This window comes from Bicyclus anynana, chromosome 11, assembly GCF_947172395.1.
Source record: "Bicyclus anynana chromosome 11, ilBicAnyn1.1, whole genome shotgun sequence".
Classification (NCBI taxonomy): Eukaryota; Metazoa; Arthropoda; class Insecta; order Lepidoptera; family Nymphalidae; genus Bicyclus; species Bicyclus anynana.
Genome location: NC_069093.1, coordinates 3,071,444 through 3,089,282, shown reverse-complemented (window position 1 = coordinate 3,089,282; position 17,839 = coordinate 3,071,444). Strand labels below are relative to the sequence as shown.

Sequence of the window (17,839 nt, the reverse complement as noted above, 5' to 3'; positions counted from 1 at the left end):
GGTAATGTAAACTAACAACATTTGTCGTTGTCAAGTAACGATTGTCAAAACGTTTGATACAGTTTTTTATATTTTGAATCGAAAAGTTTCCAAAGAACGAGATGGACGAGTGTTGTGATCACGCACAACCAGAATGTGCTTGTACACAAGAAGGAGAGTCGAGTGAATTGCTATCTGATTCCTGTGAATGCTTGAGGGATGACCACGGCATCGTCGTACACGATGAAACCTGCCTCCTTTATAAGAATGAGACGATGATCTACCAGAGAGTAAGAAATGTATCTTGTTTATGATGCAAGGGATGCTGGCCAGACCAGTTGTCAGCTCATGTGGCTGCCATATGTCCCAAGCTGGATGCCCCAAATGTCTCAGTCATTATCCGGCCTGGAGTTATATAGGCCAACATTATCGCCTGATTCGGCCATTCCACATTGAAAATATCTTTGTGGTCTGTAGGAGAAAGAGAAAGGCAATCCTTTGGACTTTTTGGAGCACTAAGCTAAGCTGTTGATAATGATATTAATAATGGACAATTAAAAAGATTATTTTTATTGCTCAAATATAAATATAGTAGGTACTAGCGGACGCCTGCAAAATTCAATTTATCACAAATCTTATGGGAACCATTAATTTTCCACTCAATTTTATTTATTTTTTCACTCTTTCTATTAACTAACGGACCCGGTCAAGCATCGCTTGACTTATTTGCGCTCCTTCCCTACCTACCCTACTCCAAACCTACACCTACTCAACCCCTACCCTACCCTTACCCTATCCCTTCCGTATGGACTATGGTAGGGATAGGGTAAGGGTAAGTTTTTAAGTGGAGATAGGCATACCCCTATCTCCACTTAAAAACTCACGTCAATTCGTCGCTCCATTTTGCCGTAAAAGACGGACAAACAAACAGACATACACTTTCACATTTATTATAACAGTAGGGATATATTGATAGGTTTTAATACAATTGAACAGGAAGATGCTTGCGAATGCGTGGAGCCTGGAGACGAAGATGGAATTTGCAAATGTTGCGCGTGTCCTCTCGACCAATGCAAGTGCAACAGAGTGGGACGGGAGGCGTTGGATCGGTGGGTATGAGTAATGTATACCGAATGACTTCCTCCTTTAGAATGACACTTTTGTGCCACTGATGCATTGAAAGTCTTACAGTTCATATTTAAAGCCTTCCAATAAACTGAGGAAAAAGAGTGCATTCTCATTTCATATTATAATAGGTATAGTACTTATTATAAATCAAAAGTAAACCACGATGTTTTCTGTAGATTTCGTATTTCTTCTACAAGGGAATTCTCATCACATCAGGTACAAATAGTAATTACTGTACTACTAAAATCCTGTTTGTTGAGATTTGAAAAGTGGCCGCAGTGGAGATTGGTCCTTAAATTGTTGGTTGGTACAAGATTAGACGCAATTTGTGGCAGTCACTTTTAGTATTGTCACCTACGTTGAGTAAAAAGAACACAAAAGAAAAATCTTTTAAAGAATAACATTAGATAATATTAATAGTAAACTTCATATTTTGGCAACTTACATTCCTGGCAACACAAATATTCAGCCGTGTTTGCTGGAGGACTTTTCATTAATAATCCATAAATTAAATACTAAAATAGAGAAGGACCATTTTTTGATTTTAGGTGATTTTAATATGCCCTTCATAAAGTGGTCCAATGAAGGTTCCTCCATTGCAAGTAATGCTCCACAAAATCTCCGAGAAATAGGCATGGAATTGGTACAGTATCTGAACTTTAAAGGTCTAAATCAACTCTCGCTTTTCAAAAATCTTAACGGCAATACTTTGGATCTTATTTTTGCGAACTTTCCTGTTGAGATCTCGGTTTCAAGTTGTCCTTTACTAAAGCAAGACGACTTTCACCCGGTTTTATTAATTAACGTAGCTTCTTTGACTATTAGAACTTTACCATCCGAACCTCGAGTGAAATTTAAATTTCATAAAGCCAATTATGATAGTATAAATAATTATCTGATGGCAATTCCGTGGCAAGAATGCCTATCTGATGGATCTTTGGATGAAGCAGTCAATCGGTTTTATGAACACCTATATAAATGTATTTCTATGTTCGTACCTTTAACTATAACGAAGAAAAATGACACATATCCCAAATGGTATAATAAGTCTCTTATAAAAATTATTCGGGAAAAGTCTAAAATTCATAGACGCTGGAAAAAATACCAAGATCCTTTAGATTACCTAGAATTTTCCCGACTAAGGAAGAGAGAAAAGACGGTAGAATCAGAATGTTACACTAAATATATTAAACTTAATGAAGAATGCTTAAAAAAGGACGCAAAACAATTCTGGTCCTTCATTAAATCTAAGCGTAATACCACAAATCTACCTAGAAAATTAAAGTATGAAAATGCTGAGTCTATTACCAGTAAAGACCACGCCGAAGCGTTTAATAAGTTTTTCTACAATGTGTTCTCTCACCCACTAAATGAGTATCCTCTCTTAAAACTCATTCCCCCAGTTAACCTTTCTACTCCACACTCTCAGTCCCTCCACGTTGACGCTTATGACATAAGCGGTTTGATCATCAAGCTCGACACTTCTAAAAGCTCCGGGAGTGACAAAATACCGCCTTATTTTATAAACTCCGCGCGAAAGTCTCTTATTTCACCCTTGTTAATAATTTTTAATAGATCAATAAAGGAAGGGTACTTTCCAACTAAATGGAAAGAAGCTCATATTGTGCCGATATATAAAAAGGGTACCAAAAGCCTGGTTGAAAATTATCGTCCAGTTTCAATTTTGAATATATTTGGTAAATTGCTAGAAAAAATTATCTATAACAGATTATATCCTATTTTAATTAATACGATTCCTACAGAACAACATGGTTTTATTAAAGGTCGTTCAACTTTAACAAACTTAACGTCATTTACAGAAGACATTTTAGTTTCTATGGATAAGGGCGTGCAGGTAGACGTGATCTACACAGATTTTGAGAAAGCTTTTGATCGTGTCGATCATACAATCCTGCTCAAGAAACTTGAATATTTGGGAATTCACGGAGACCTTCTGAGGTGGATTAAATCTTACTTGTCTAACCGCTCACAGGCCGTTGTAGTTGGTGGCAGTCGTTCAGATTTCTGTGAGATCCCGTCTGGTGTTCCACAGGGTTCTCATTTGGGACCACTATTTTATAATTTATATTTATATGACATTTATAGTTGCTTTCTTAATTCAAATTTTTTAATGTACGCCGATGACACAAAAATTTATTTAGAGATTAAAAATGTTAACGATTGTTTAAAGTTGCAACAAGACCTAAACCTACTTTCCCAGTACTATAAAGATAACAGAATACAAATCAATATCGGTAAATGTCAGCATATAACTTTCACTAGAAATAAAAATAGAGTGAATTTTAATTACAGTATCGATGGAAAGACAATCTCTAAGGTAGATAAAACGCGTGACTTAGGAGTTATACTAGATGACAAAATGTCTTTCAATGAGCATATTGATGTAATCACCACTAAAGCTTTCTCTATGCTGGGATTTGTATTAAGAACCTGCAAGCCTTTTCATAATATCAATACACTTAAAACTATTTATTTTGCATATGTCCGCAGCAATTTAGAATACTGTAGTAGTGTATGGTCACCATATTATATAAAGCCAAGGGAAGATATAGAGAGAATTCAACGTAAATTTATTAAACACTTAAATTTTCGTACACATACTGTTCCTCTAAATTACGATGACAACTGTGGCCATTATAAATTACAAACCTTAGGACAGAGAAGGCAAATTGCTGATATGTCACTGTTATATGATATAGTAAATGGGTATATTGATAGTCCTCACTTGTTATCAAAACTTAAATTAATAGCAGCTCCTACTCGACTCCGCCGAAAGACGTTATTCCAAGTGCCACATAAAAGGAAAGTCTTTACTAAGAACTCGGTAATGACCAGAGTTACAGATAGCTACAATAAGCTATACGCACAAATTGACATATTCCGGTATTCAAAAAAGACTTTTAAGCGACATCTAGCGGAAACTAAATAGTTAATTACTTAGCACACACTGTCTTCACACACACACACACACACACACACACACACACACACACACACACACACACACACACACACACACACACACACGCACACGCACACACACCACACTCACACCACAGTCAACCACACACACACACAATTTCTTATACCAACGTTCACTCGTACATACGTTTTAATGTGATTTTATTTTCTCTCTTTTTCTTTATTATTTCCTTTTCTTGAATGTATTCTCAGATTGTGTTTTTTATAAATTGTTATAACTATGGAAAATCTGTAATTGGCTGTATCATACAGGAAATATTGTATAATTGTATTCTTGGTAACGCTGTTGATTTTTCTTAAAAATAAATAAATAAATAAATAAATAAATAAATAAATAGATTTAACCCTAAAATAATACAAAATTATAGCAATAATTTCAAAATTGACTAGATGGCGAAGCAAGCGGGACATCGGCGCGATGCCAGCGGTTCTAGATGCTTCTCATCCTCTGATGAAGCGCTTCCAGGAGACGCTCACACGGTACCTCGAGAAAGAGAATGAAATCGCTGAAAATGAAATTATGAGATTGGTAACGTAAATATTTTTTTAATTTACTAGCGGACCGTGACTTATTCCGCCCTTAGACCTCCTTAATAAAAGGCGTCCACTGATCTGCATCGTATACGCATCGCATCGAACGGATTTTAAGTACCTACAGTAAAATTAAAAATCAGTTTGATTCGTACGAACCGGATCTATGGACGCCTGCCATAATCCGGGCCTCTCGTAAAATCTGTTCTACTGACTTCAAGTATAAAGTTTAGCCCTTAAACCTGAATAGTTTTATTCTTTGGAAATAAAGGAAATGTTGTTCGCGCGATCCGCTTGTGAAGTTGTCTGCCAGTGCAAGGTGCTGTGCAATAATAGTACGAGTACGTACCTAGCTACTCGTATATACTAGATATACCTCCTGACCAAATAAATATTATTTCAAGCTATAGAATATATATGTAAAACGTACAGATACCTAGGTACAAAACATACGTAACGTACAGAACTTGTTTCAGCGCGACGAACTCAAGCTCGGCAAGCAGCAGTACGACAAAGATCTGGAGACGCTGTACCGGGATGATCACGACACCAATGCTCAGAGAGTAAGTATTTTAAAGATTGTTTTACAAAAAAAGGTGAAACCTACTATATCAAACCCAGGGCAACGGTAGGCAACTGTTGGTTAATGTCAATATAAACACGAATTCAGCGGCTGTCCCCGTGCCTCGGAGAGGAAGTAAAGCCGTCGGTCGTGCACTGAGTGCCTAGTGGGAGTTTTTAATGTTTTCATACTGTAACGATCGCGTAAAAGTAAACGCGAATTTTGGACGGCCCTGCCGGCCGGGTTCAGGAGCCCAGTACCCCCTCATATGGAATTGAAATAGTTGTGCAGTAGTGCCACTAGATGGCGCTATTTCAATTCCTTAGAGATTTGCGTTTACGTTTACGCGATCGTCGCAGTATCAAACTGCCACTAGGCACTCTGACCTGTCGTATCGGTCTGCCGTCCCACCGGACTATGAGAGTGCACTTGTGCTGCGCACACACTTGTGCACTATGATATCTCCTGCGTACATGGTTACTCTCACCAAACAACTAAATGATGCTCTTTTATATAGGCAATGATCGAGGAGTACGAAGCCTCGTTAGCGAAGAGGACAGAAGAACGTCTGCAGGCGGAGCTACGTGCTAAGCAATCCAACGAGAACTACAAAAAGGCGAAAGAGAACTTAGATCAAAACATCATTACTGGTAAGTAGGTACCTTTCACATTATTAAAGAACTGAGTAGTTAATTTTCCGTTAGTTGAAAGTACATGTTGTTGAGTACCTCTACTAAGTACAAGCCCTTTGATATTTTTGTGTTTTGTGCGAAGAGTTATTTAGCAGCTTAAAATCTGTATTTCTAAAATGTAAAATCACTGTTTCTCCTTTTCTCGAGTTACGAGCGCAGTTATTATTTTTTTCATTTTTAAGAAAACAATATACAATAACCAAAAAAATATGTTATCGGACAATTTGCGCAAGCTGAAGTAATAAAAATGTCTTTAGAATCTGTAGCTGTAGTAAGTCACGGACTAGTTACCTACTTATAAAGTCCCAAATGTGTTTGTTCTAGAACGAGAAGCATCTGAAGAGTTAGAAGCGCTGACGATGCTGTGCCGTCAACTAGAAGCGTGGCGTGAGGAGACGGAGTCCGACCTCACCGTCAACCAGCGCGTGTCCGACAAGATGCGAGTCGAGAAGAAAGCGTTGGCCGACGAGAAACGTCAACTTGTACGGTCCTTGAGTCAACTCTATTATGTCAACTAGTTGGTCAACCATACACTAAGGTGGACCGATGCCATCAACCAGGTTATAGGCGGTGGCATAGCTACCCAGGGGCTAGATGATGCAGTGCCCCGGGACCCTCAAGCTCAGGGGGCCCTTGAATCCTTATTAAAAAATATCAATCGGACTGAACTTTCGAAAATGTTTCCCATCTATACTAATATTATAAAGCTGAAGAGTTTGTTTGTTTGAACGCGGTAATCTCAGGAACAACTGGTCCGATTTGAAAAATTATAATATAAATAATATATTATCCCCCTATTTCTACGGGAACGGGAACCATGCGCGCGGCATCTACTGGTTATCAAAATAAACATGGCAACTCTGTTAAGAGAAATTCGAAAGCTTTACCTTCTAACTTTTATGGAAAATATTTTATTTTTACTGGATAAAACCTAACCAGTTTAGATAGTACCTAGTAGAGCCCCATTTTTTATTGCACCAGGGCCCACCTCGCTACGCCACTGGTTGTAGGGAGCCGAGACCATGATGTTTGGAAGTCCATACAAGAGGCATATATCCAGCAGTGGACGGCTATCGGCTGATAATGATGATGACGATGATCAACTAGTAAATCTCAGAGAAAATACTATTCGCGTATCTCTGTTGCCAAGCAATATTGCACTGTTTTTATTATATCAAAAAACTGTTTTTATTATATCAAAAATGCTTCATTTGGTGACAGGACACAATTATCTACGGGCTCAGTACCGAAGTTTGGAAACTGGAATCAAAACTGGAAATGTTCCGAAAGCAATTGGAAATCAAAAATGTTGAAATGGAAAAGGTTAACGACAAGGTAACACCACATAATATTTTGTTTTTTCATCAACGTCTCAATTATTGAACTAATTTTTCAAAGAAGTCTTTGAAGGTGAACAAATTGAATTTATTTTTTCATTACACTTTCCAAATTTTTTTGTTAATTTTAGCTGTTTATCTTGATTCAATGTAAATTCTTTTGTTATTCAAGTGTCATGAACACATTTTAATAATTAACGATTTTAACATAATCAGCCCCTTTCGGAACGAAAATAGCAATTGAGACGAAGTTTTTGAAAAAGATGTTGGGGAGGGATTAATCTTAATTAAATTAAAAACCCTCCAATGATATAATGGACTGTATTTCTTGTTTACAATTACAATTATTACACTAATATAAGGTTCACTGGTACTTCGCACTATAGCTCTGGGTTCTTGATGGTTCAAAAGGTGTAGTCGAAGTTTTGTTTGTTTTGCATTTTGGGAATCCTTATTAATTAAACATGTTTTTAAGCTAGATGTACAACTTCGCCTAATAAATTTCTTTTAAATGTGACCGTTAAAACTTCATACAAAAAAAATCGTTAAACATAAAAAAGTAATTAGTCTCGTTTTTTGGAAAATACTTTCTTTGCAGTAGAAAAATTTATACCTTCATTACTTGAAACAACTATTCAAAAATATTTACCAAGCATAAAATCAACGTATACCTAAGTAATTTTTCAGCACGACAAAATTGCACTGAAGGTAGGGATTTTTGTATATAGTCCTAAAACCAATATACTTACCTAACTTAAAAACCGCATAATTTCGGCTAACTATTATTGTGTTTTTTAGTAGGGCTTAATGTCAGCTATCATCCTGTAGAGAACGTACTATTTACGAGATACCCTGTATATAAGGTCAAGTAAGGCAGTAATTGGTTTTGGTTAAATAGGTGACAGCGTATGGAGCTGAATTAGAAGACTTGGAGTTGGAAAAGAGACGTCTCGTAAGTCTGTGGAACTCTGTGCTGGTAAATATTCAACAACGGGACAGGGCGTATGATGCAGTACGAGATGATTATAAGTAAATACGTATTTGATTCTTTATATTTAAATAACGAAACTTTTAACCAATTTAGAAAAGAATGAATCTTGAATTGGTCTGAGTGTGAATTTGATCACCTCTCAGTATAAAGAAAGCACGCCATTTGTAATAGAAGCATTAGATCTCAGAATACAGAAAACCACCAGAAGCCACGTTTAGATGTCATTCTATAGTGCGCAGTGTGTCCAAAAATTGTACACAACAGCCTGCACTCGTCGCAATTCTCACCCGCGTAATGTTGCTAGTACATGAGGCTGTTAAATTTTTCCCTATTTTGTGGTAAAAATTTATAATGTTAAAAGGAAAACAATAAGTGTACAGTTCATCACATTAAATGTTAACTTGTATGGTAAATAATAAAAACAGTGGGACCAGTTTTCTAGTGATTGCTAAGAGTCAGCAAGAAAATGAACTCTAAAAAATTTAAGACAAGGACAAATAAATAATAGATATAATAAGACGGTTATTATAAAACTTATCAACTAACAAACTAAAGAAATACATATTTACAATAATAATTTTATATATTCCATATAATTATATTATATTATTATTATGTGCTACTACTGTGTGCACAGTTATTATTATCTCGTCTTATTTCTCTAATTTTTATGTCTCTTAAAATTCAAGTATAAATAAGGCCATTTAATTGGTTTAATATCTTTTAAGAATGTGTTTTGAAGATAAAAATATTTTATTTAATCCTCTTGCTCAAACAAACAAGCAAACAAGTAGGTACACCAACAAACAAAAGACCAAACAAGCACACGAAAACAAACAAATGTGCAAACAAACACACAAACAGACAAGAACGAACGAACTTATTATAATATAGCACGCCATTGTTATTTGTAAAATTTTAAAGCTTTAAGATTATTTTACACTTTCTTTATCTGCGCTGATTACCACAATTTTATTTCAACTTAATTACCGGAACCTATGCCTACCTATTTAGTTGATTAATATTTTACATAAATAATAAATCCTTGAATTGAAATTAAAAGTAGGGAAAATCAAAACAATTACATTGGCAACACTTACAAAATGAAGTCATCGGTTTCTATGACAACTAAATTCACGTAAAAATTATTCATTATTTCATTAGAATATTTATTTGTGCTACTTACACGTGAAATGTGATCCTATTCAGTTTCTTTTTTCTACCAACGGCATTTTTACACGAAGGAATAGCACAAGACGGCTTAATTTAATCAAATTTGTCACCTGTATAGCACGTCAAACAACACGACAAACACAGAGTGAGTAATCGTAAAATGTGTAGTTTAAATGGCTTCACTTCTTTGCGCTATCACTCCTTCTGGTGGTTTTCTGTATTCTGAGCATTAGATATAGCACAATATATATTTGTATTTTTTTAAATATTAGATTTTAAAAATTAATTGTTCATCATCATCATCATCTTTATCAATATTCGGCTCACTGCTGAGTTCGAGTCTCCTCTCAGAATGAGGGGGGATTGGCAATTCAGTTGTGTTTATTTTTATAATGTTAGATTGTAGTGCAATATGTAATTTGGTGGTTACAAATGGTTTTGGATCTCAGATTAAATGGGTAAATGATATTTCAAAGTGTTAGCTTCGTTATGACTAAACAAAATACACAATTTGTAAAACATTTCTCGATAGATTATTTTTTTGAAAAATACATGTTTTGCTCACATTTTGCTTTCAATCTCAGGAAAAGCAAACTTATTTTCTTAAATTTTTGTTTTGTTTAGAAAATTAGGTTTATATCTTGAACATGGCCATTTTGTTTTTCGTTATGTTGTTTAATTTACTTGCAATTAGGTAAAAATGGTTTTGGCGCTCACGTCATAAAATTTGCGTTGCGCGTCAATCGCTCCGTGCTTTTCACTCACGTGAAAGTCATAATTCGGCGTCTCGCTTGCGCTTCGAATTATATCCATATCGTACCGACGTGCTGCGCGCTCTTAAAAACATAATTATTTTATAGTAACCGATACCCCGCGGTTTCGCTCTCGTAGTTTCGTGAGAATACGGAGAGAAGATAAAGCTTATGCCGCTTACAGATAAACGGTAACAGTAACGATAACGGCTTTATATTGATATAAGAATTTTCAAAATCGGTTCTGTAAATTCAGAGATTTCTCCTACAACCTCCCAAAATTTACCTCTATAATATTAGTATAGGTACTACTTACTTGATATTTGATTATGTACATAGAGCTCTACAAAACAACTACCACACTCTGCTGAACAACTTGGAGATAACGAAAAAAATGGCGATGGACGAAATGAACAAGGGGAAAGAGATCGCAATGAACAAGGACAAACTTACGTACGACTTGAATAGCGCCACCAAAACGTGTAAGGTTTTACTTGATTAATATTTACTCTCAATTATTTAGCTAGGTAGTTAGGTATGTAAAATTCTATAATTAGCCAAGAACAAATACCAACAACCTTCTTTAATATTAATACATAATTGAATTAAAATAAATTAAAACCAAGAATTAACAGTATATTAAGTTATATTCATAGCTGGGCATTAACTCGTTAATTCGTTAATCGTTAATTAACGAAGTTAACATTTTAATTAACGGATTAACTTTTAAGTTAACTTTTAAAAATATTAACGGACACGTTAACTTCCGTTAATATGCAGAAGTCCGTTAATCGTTAATCCAATGCCTACTATTTACCGCGCGACGCGAAAAACAGGTTCAGGTAAGAAATGATGAAAGTTTTTTTTTTCAAAGAAATCAACAAATTGCTATATTTATGTTAAATATAGATAAAATCAACAAAAAACAAATTATGGCACTTCTTTCCCCAGTGCTCATCCTTATTTTTCCTCACACAATGATATAAAAATGTAATATTACACAGTCATATTAACGGAGTAACGATTAACGTTAACTTGCGTTAATTATTCCGGAATGTAACGCTTTAACGTTTAACGAAGCTAACTTTTTTTGTAGCGGATTAACGATTAACGAAGTTAACTATTTAATTAACGGTGCCCAGCTATGGTTATATTTCTTATAATTATTTTATTTTTAATAAATATACAATATACATCCATAGGCAAGGTACCCAATACGCTGCTATTACCTATTACCCCTCTGGATGGCAAGGCCTTTAACCTTTGAGCACAGTATATCTACTGTGCTTTGAGCCAAATAAGCGCTATTTCTTGGGTCACTTGACGCATGGATCAATTTGTTTGGAATGGTAGTAGGTAGGTGAAATATGTATTCAAAATGTAAAAAAATAACTTTAACAATAAAAACATAAAAACTCATACTTTATCACCCAAGCGACGATCCAGTGATAAACTCCCTCAGGGCACCGAGTTTGAACTAAATGTTTCCTTAGAGAAAGAATAAGAAGTTTCCGCAATAAAGATATTAATTTATATTACAATTTTAATTTATATTACAGTCGAAACCGAAGATGGAAAACGCATTGCTCTAGAGAGACAAATAAATGAACTGTCCGAGGCAATAGAAATGACTGAACGCGACGAAGAGCTCATTAAATCGGTAAATTTGGATTTAAGTTATATGAATTTCAGTAAATCTATCTAAATTTTTAAGTACTTTACCATAAAATACAGGCTACTTTAGCTCTCTAAAATATTTTTCCTAAACTACTTGACCTGATGGTTTCTTAGTAAAGTAAGTTGTTTAAAATACGTGACAAATATTAGTTTACAATCTCTCTATAACTTGCTTAAAGACCTTGGCCTCTGTAGAAGTGCAGCTAGTTCTATATTAGAATGAGTATCCAAAGCAGGGAGAACAACACGAGCAGAGAACGGGGAGTGGTGATCGATCGTCAAGGAATTCCTTAACCCTACATCCTGTAGTCACAAGTTCAGGACTCTGCTCGGAGTTTTTATCTTTACCACGCGATGGACCCGGCACCCGCACGGTGAATTCATGGAATGCTAAGGTATTCGTCTCCAGGGCCGGACCGTCCATACGGCGAAAGGAGCGGTCGCTCCAGGCGCCAAATCCTAGGGGGCGCCGAAATGGTAAAGACAAGATCGAAAAGAAATTTATGTGATGAATTTACGTGCGCGAAAGGCGCCATAATTGGATCTCGCTCCATTCTAAAATTTACCTCGGTCCGGCGCTGTTCGTCTCTCTTCAAACTATAAATCTTTCAGGAAAATCAAACAATGAGGAATATTTTGAAATCCACGGAGAATGAACTCAGTCGTCGCACGGAACAGAAATGTAAATTGGAGAACGAAATCCTCACGAACCTCCAGGAGTGTTTGCTCAATGATAAAGCTGTGGAGTCTATGGCGAACGGTATCAAGAAAATGAGGGAAATGTCTAGGAAACAGGTAATGGTTTCGTAATAGTCATAGAACTGAGGACGTAAGTAGGTAAACGATATACCGTAATGGTTAATATTTGAACCTCCTTTTCGGTAAACGATATTGGTTTCCGCGTGCACCTATAATTTGTCCGAGTTTGGTGCGTTCTCAGTATTCAAATATCACCTGTGAAAAAAAAATCATTATGAGGAAATCTCCTAACATGAGAGTTCCTCAGAATGTCCCCAAAAACATATGAAGTGTAATATTAATAATCTGCACTTGCCATTTGGCCAGCTTAAGCCGCACTGTGAGCCTTTCTCATGCTAAGAGGAGCGCTGTGCCATAAAGAGGTCCAATAATAATGAAGGGTCGTTGGCAAACAATTTAAGATTTCGATTCTGGATAAAACTTGACAGTCATGCCATGAAAGGAATGATGAGGTCTAAATCGGAGTGCGCTTGTCTAGAAGACATCTAATGTGTTTCTTTAACATTAAAGACAAGAGGGAACTTGTCTTTAATGTTAAGGAAACACATTACGTTAAAATGTACATAAATCCAAATAATCGTATTGACGTAAATCATATTTTCCAGGAAATAACTCTAATGGCAATGGAGAATCAACACGCTAAAGTAATGCTAGACATTGAGGTGTACCGCAACAGACAAGCTAGGAACAAGTCTGTACTGGAAGAGAATCTAGCCAAAGTGAAAGCGAGAGAGAAAGAGATAGACGCTCTGCAGGAGGAGTATGACCATAAGACGCTAGTGATCATGAGGAAACAACGAGAGGTGGATATCATTATGAAGAAGTTCACTGCGCTGAAGGAGATATTTGATGTTAGTAAAATAATAGAATTTAAAAAAGGGTCCAGTATTAAAATTCAGAATCAACTTGGACTGCCATGTTTAGATAAATAGATGGCTGTATTCAAATTCTAGATCAAATTTTATCACTGATTGCTCATGCCCAAAACTTTCCAGTTGAAATCTCCTCAAGAGCGTCACATCGAAGAGTTGGAGCAGCAGATCAAGGCGCTGCGCGAGCGCACGGAGAGCATGCAGTGCGAGTGGCTGCGGCTGCAGGCGCATGTGGTGAAACTGACGGCGCAGCATCACAAGCTGGTTGCTGATATCAACCTTATCAATAAACGTAAGTACTAGCGGACACCCGCGACTTCTGCTCTTAAAGTGCCTCTCCATTACTGAAGGTTGGCGGTCAGCTTTCTAAACTTCTCCTTGTCCGTGGCTAGGCGAAAAAGATCTCCGACAGTCTTTATGCCACTGCCTTACGTTTCGTAACCAGGACTTCTTCCTTTTTTCTACTCCTCTTCTGCCTGCAATCTTGCCCATATTAATGGTTTACTATAAGCTACCTCCCTGCCAAATTTCAACTTTGTACGTCAAGCGGTATTCGATATTTCGTGATGACCTTTCGCTTTCGCTTTCATAATCTATACATATGAATGAATAGAATGACCAAGGAATAAAATAACTGTCTCATCAGTCTAGGACAGGATGTGGCTTTGGGACACGAGCCGGATTTTTTTTCAGTGGTAACACTGGTACACAACACCACCGACTTCCTAACTCCGGGGAAGATCGAAATGCACGTTATCATTAACATTTGATAATTTGCCCTAATACCTAACAACCCGCATTAGTGATGCAAAATATTAAGACGGGGGTAGATGATGATAAAGTAATAAAAAAAAGTTAATAATAATTATTTTTAACAGAAATACAAATCTGCGAGCAGAAAACAATGCGTATACAATCGGAGAGCGAACGTATAGAGCAAGAGCGAACGCGAGTGGACCGCTTTATGCGAGACCTGCGCGGACGCCTCGAGGTGTTGGAGCGAACGCGCAAGGAGGCCGCCGATCGGAACCACGTCGCTCAGAGGGCCAACCTTGCTGTCACACACGAGTATACCGCTAACCTGAAGGTAAGGTGACATGACCGAATACGCCGGACCCTAACTCTCACTCTCTCTCTCTACAGTCGATCCTCGTTGCTATGGATTGTGGTCCTGATATGAGCCTAACCTCGTTCATGTTCACGTTTTCATAGAAATACGTCCTCTCATTATCTGTTAGCTGGACCCTAATTAAGGTCCGTATATAATTTGAAGTTCAAGCTACTTGTCATGATTGTGATATTTATATAAATGGTGAAGAACTCAACACTGGACGCATGTACGTGGTTTCGACTTGAGTGACGGGACACGGGACTTATTAAGAATCGACAAAAGCCATTTAGGATACAGTTGTCCAGGTGGCCTAGGAAAGGTGCCACGTAAGAAAGAAAGAGAAAATTTTCGAGAGAAAAATCAATAGCGGCGTAATTGAAATATCAATTATCACTCATTCGTTGTAGTAGATTTGTAGTATATGCGTTAAAAGACACCTCGTGATATGCTTAATGCATCACCAACATATATCCAAAAATTTTAATCTAGGACATTTTTATCAGGATGCTGAAAGTGACATAATTCAGTTGGAAGAAGACATCGAAGCTTACGAAAAGGAAAAATTGAACCTGACGCAAGAACTGGAGAAAGCTCAGCGAGAAGCGCTTATTTGGCAACGGAAGGGCATTTTAGCGGTGGATCTGAAGAGGAATATACAAAACGCCAAGTCTGCGGCCGGTGAGATTGGTCAGATGCGAGCTGAGATTCATAGGATGGAGGTAAGTACCTACAGTCTTTGTATATATTTATAGGGAACCAGTCTTAGGCACTGCAAAATGTTGCTTTCATTCGATGGTTATTTTCGTGCCAATGAAAAGGTACATCAAAGTATCAAAATTATTAAAATGATTACCTACGAGTGCCTTAAAATTGTCTATAATTTTATACTCAAAATTGTAGCAGTAAACTAACATTTGACTAATCAGGTTCGTCGCGAACAACTCCGCAAAACTGGTGAGAAGTTAGCTGACGATTTGGCTTTATACGTAACTCGTCGAGAGACGGCTATGGAGAAGAACAGAGCCGCAGCCGCAATAGAGAAGGCGCACGGGTCTTCCCATACGACGGCACAGTCTACTTACCATCACAAACTGAGGCTGGCGAAGTCCGATGTTGCTAGAGTTACTAAGGTATTTTCTTTAGTTCGACGACATGTTAGCAACGATCTCACCTGATGTAGCCTAAGGTGGAAGCCATTGGCGTATCTACAATCCCCCCTCCCTATGGTGGAAGTGGGCTTACTTGGAAGAGGAACAAGTTTATTCTACCCATCTATACCTTTGACGGTTTCTATGCACCACAGTACCGGAACTCTTAATCGCTTGTTGGTACGTCATTGCCAGTAAGGTGGTAGCCACAACCCGACCAAACCTGAGTCACATGAAAAAATAAAACCGTAAATTAACCCGCGCTGGGCACCACGGCACTACCAACTGCATCAGAGAGGTCGTCAAACTTTTGATGTGACTAAAACTGAGACTTTTTAAAAGTGCCATTAAGGTTCCACCCAGGGCTCCGTCTGTAGTTGCGGGCGGAGTTGTGGAATGTTGAGTCAACTGTTATTGTTCCGATAGTTGTTTCAGTCAATGGTTTTATAGCAAAAAGCTTCGACCAAACCTTGAGAAGCTTTCGCTTAACTGTTGGATCAAGAGTCCGACACTTGATTCTTGAGACGGTGCATATTATGAGGCGGTTCCTCACTCTGGAGCCCTGGCCTCCTCCTGTTGCTTGGACCTCAAAATGTCCCGCAGCGGGAGGGTTGTTTTTTTTTATTAATTTTTAATAGTGTTTTGTTTTGACGATGATCAGACGTCTTATAGAAGATGTCCGTCATTATACCTATGTAAAATCAAGGTTGTTTGTCATTCTAGGATTTAACTGAAGCGAAGAATCACATGGAGCAATTGCAGAAAGAGCAAGAGAGACTGGAGCATGAGGTAGCCAACACAAGCGCCGCCAACTCACACTTGGAAGAAAATGTTGCCACCCTGTTAAGCGAGTGCCGCGAAGCTGAGAAACAGAAGAAATGGGTAATTCAATTATTTGTTGATTATTGTTGATACCTTAGTGGGAGAGTCTAGATTCAAAACCTTGGAAACCTTAAAAACTGTCAAATCATCCAAATATAAGTTTTTCATCGCGATTTGGAACAGCATATCTACTTTGATATGAAAATACTTGATATAATTATTTGTTATTCAAAGTTCATAAGTACCTATTCCTACTTTGTTTAAATTAACTGATCATCCCAAACACATTTGAAGTCAGATTTTTGTAGTGGACACTATTACTGCTTATATCGAGGTAGACAGACTCTATTAAGTAGTTGAACCATGTAAGCAGTATCGGTTCCGTGGCTTTTACCACAGACTAACAGTCCATGGCTCTCAATTTACAGTAGCCCTAATTAAACATGGTTTCCAGCTTCTCGAACGCGTGGTACGCAGCCAACGCGTCGGCAGCGAATTGGCCACAGCCATCAAGCGACAATCTGTCCGAGTAAAGAAGTCGAAGGCGGCCGTACTGGAGGAGTACAACCAAGCGCTCGCACTCAACGAGCGTCTCAACAGCGTCGTGCAAAAACTGTTCCACGAGTATCCGTATCTGAGTGACCAATTGGAAATGATAACTAACACCTTGAACATACATTCTCCGGAGGGCTCGCCTAGATTCTACGAAGATGATTGTCTGTGTGAAGAACAGAAAGCATGTAGGTGTGGGTGCCCAGTAGAATGCACTTGTGCCTCAGATCATATTCCTGAGAAACTGGAATACGATGAAAGCGACAAACCTGCGGAAGAATGAATACTCTGTAACCCTAATTTCCATGCTTTTACAGAAATATTATTAGTTTTAGTATTTTTTGGACAATATCTATACAATTGCAGCTTGGTATCTTCTTTTATCAGAGGGCAAAGAAACTTTGTTTATATATAATTATATACTCCTTGGAAAGTCGTGTCAAAATAAAACATTTTATATACCATAGACATTTAATTTCATAACTTACAATATAAAATATTTTAACAACGTAAACAAATATAAATACAATAATAATTAGACAAAAAAATAACTATACAATTTTCTATTTATTTTTTAGATTTTTTAAGGATTTTGGTCCATATTCCATAAACAATGATGCAGCAGCAGATGCAGAGTCGCATTTGCTAAACGATGTAAAATTCCACCAACTTGTTTGAAGGTATAACTAACACGCGCTTTATAGTTGACTAAGCGCTTTAGAGTTCGCCTCAGATAGCCTGAGATGCGCG

At 37.3% G+C, this 17,839-nt stretch overlaps 1 protein-coding gene across 1 annotated transcript; it reads left to right on the top strand.

Moving 5' to 3' along the window:
• The first annotated feature begins 46 nt into the window (after positions 1-46).
• On the top strand, positions 47-17,372 carry LOC112049897 (coiled-coil domain-containing protein 40). The gene is made up of 18 exons (XM_052884476.1): positions 47-269; positions 976-1,088; positions 4,501-4,639; positions 5,118-5,204; positions 5,721-5,853; positions 6,220-6,377; positions 7,117-7,230; positions 8,131-8,261; positions 10,488-10,630; positions 11,708-11,808; positions 12,438-12,620; positions 13,190-13,435; positions 13,580-13,748; positions 14,335-14,543; positions 15,071-15,286; positions 15,494-15,697; positions 16,439-16,597; positions 16,992-17,372. Exons 1-18 carry the CDS (start codon positions 102-104, stop codon positions 17,370-17,372), a joined length of 3,054 nt encoding a protein of 1,017 aa, XP_052740436.1. The 5' UTR covers positions 47-101.
• Positions 17,373-17,839: the final 467 nt, after the last annotated feature.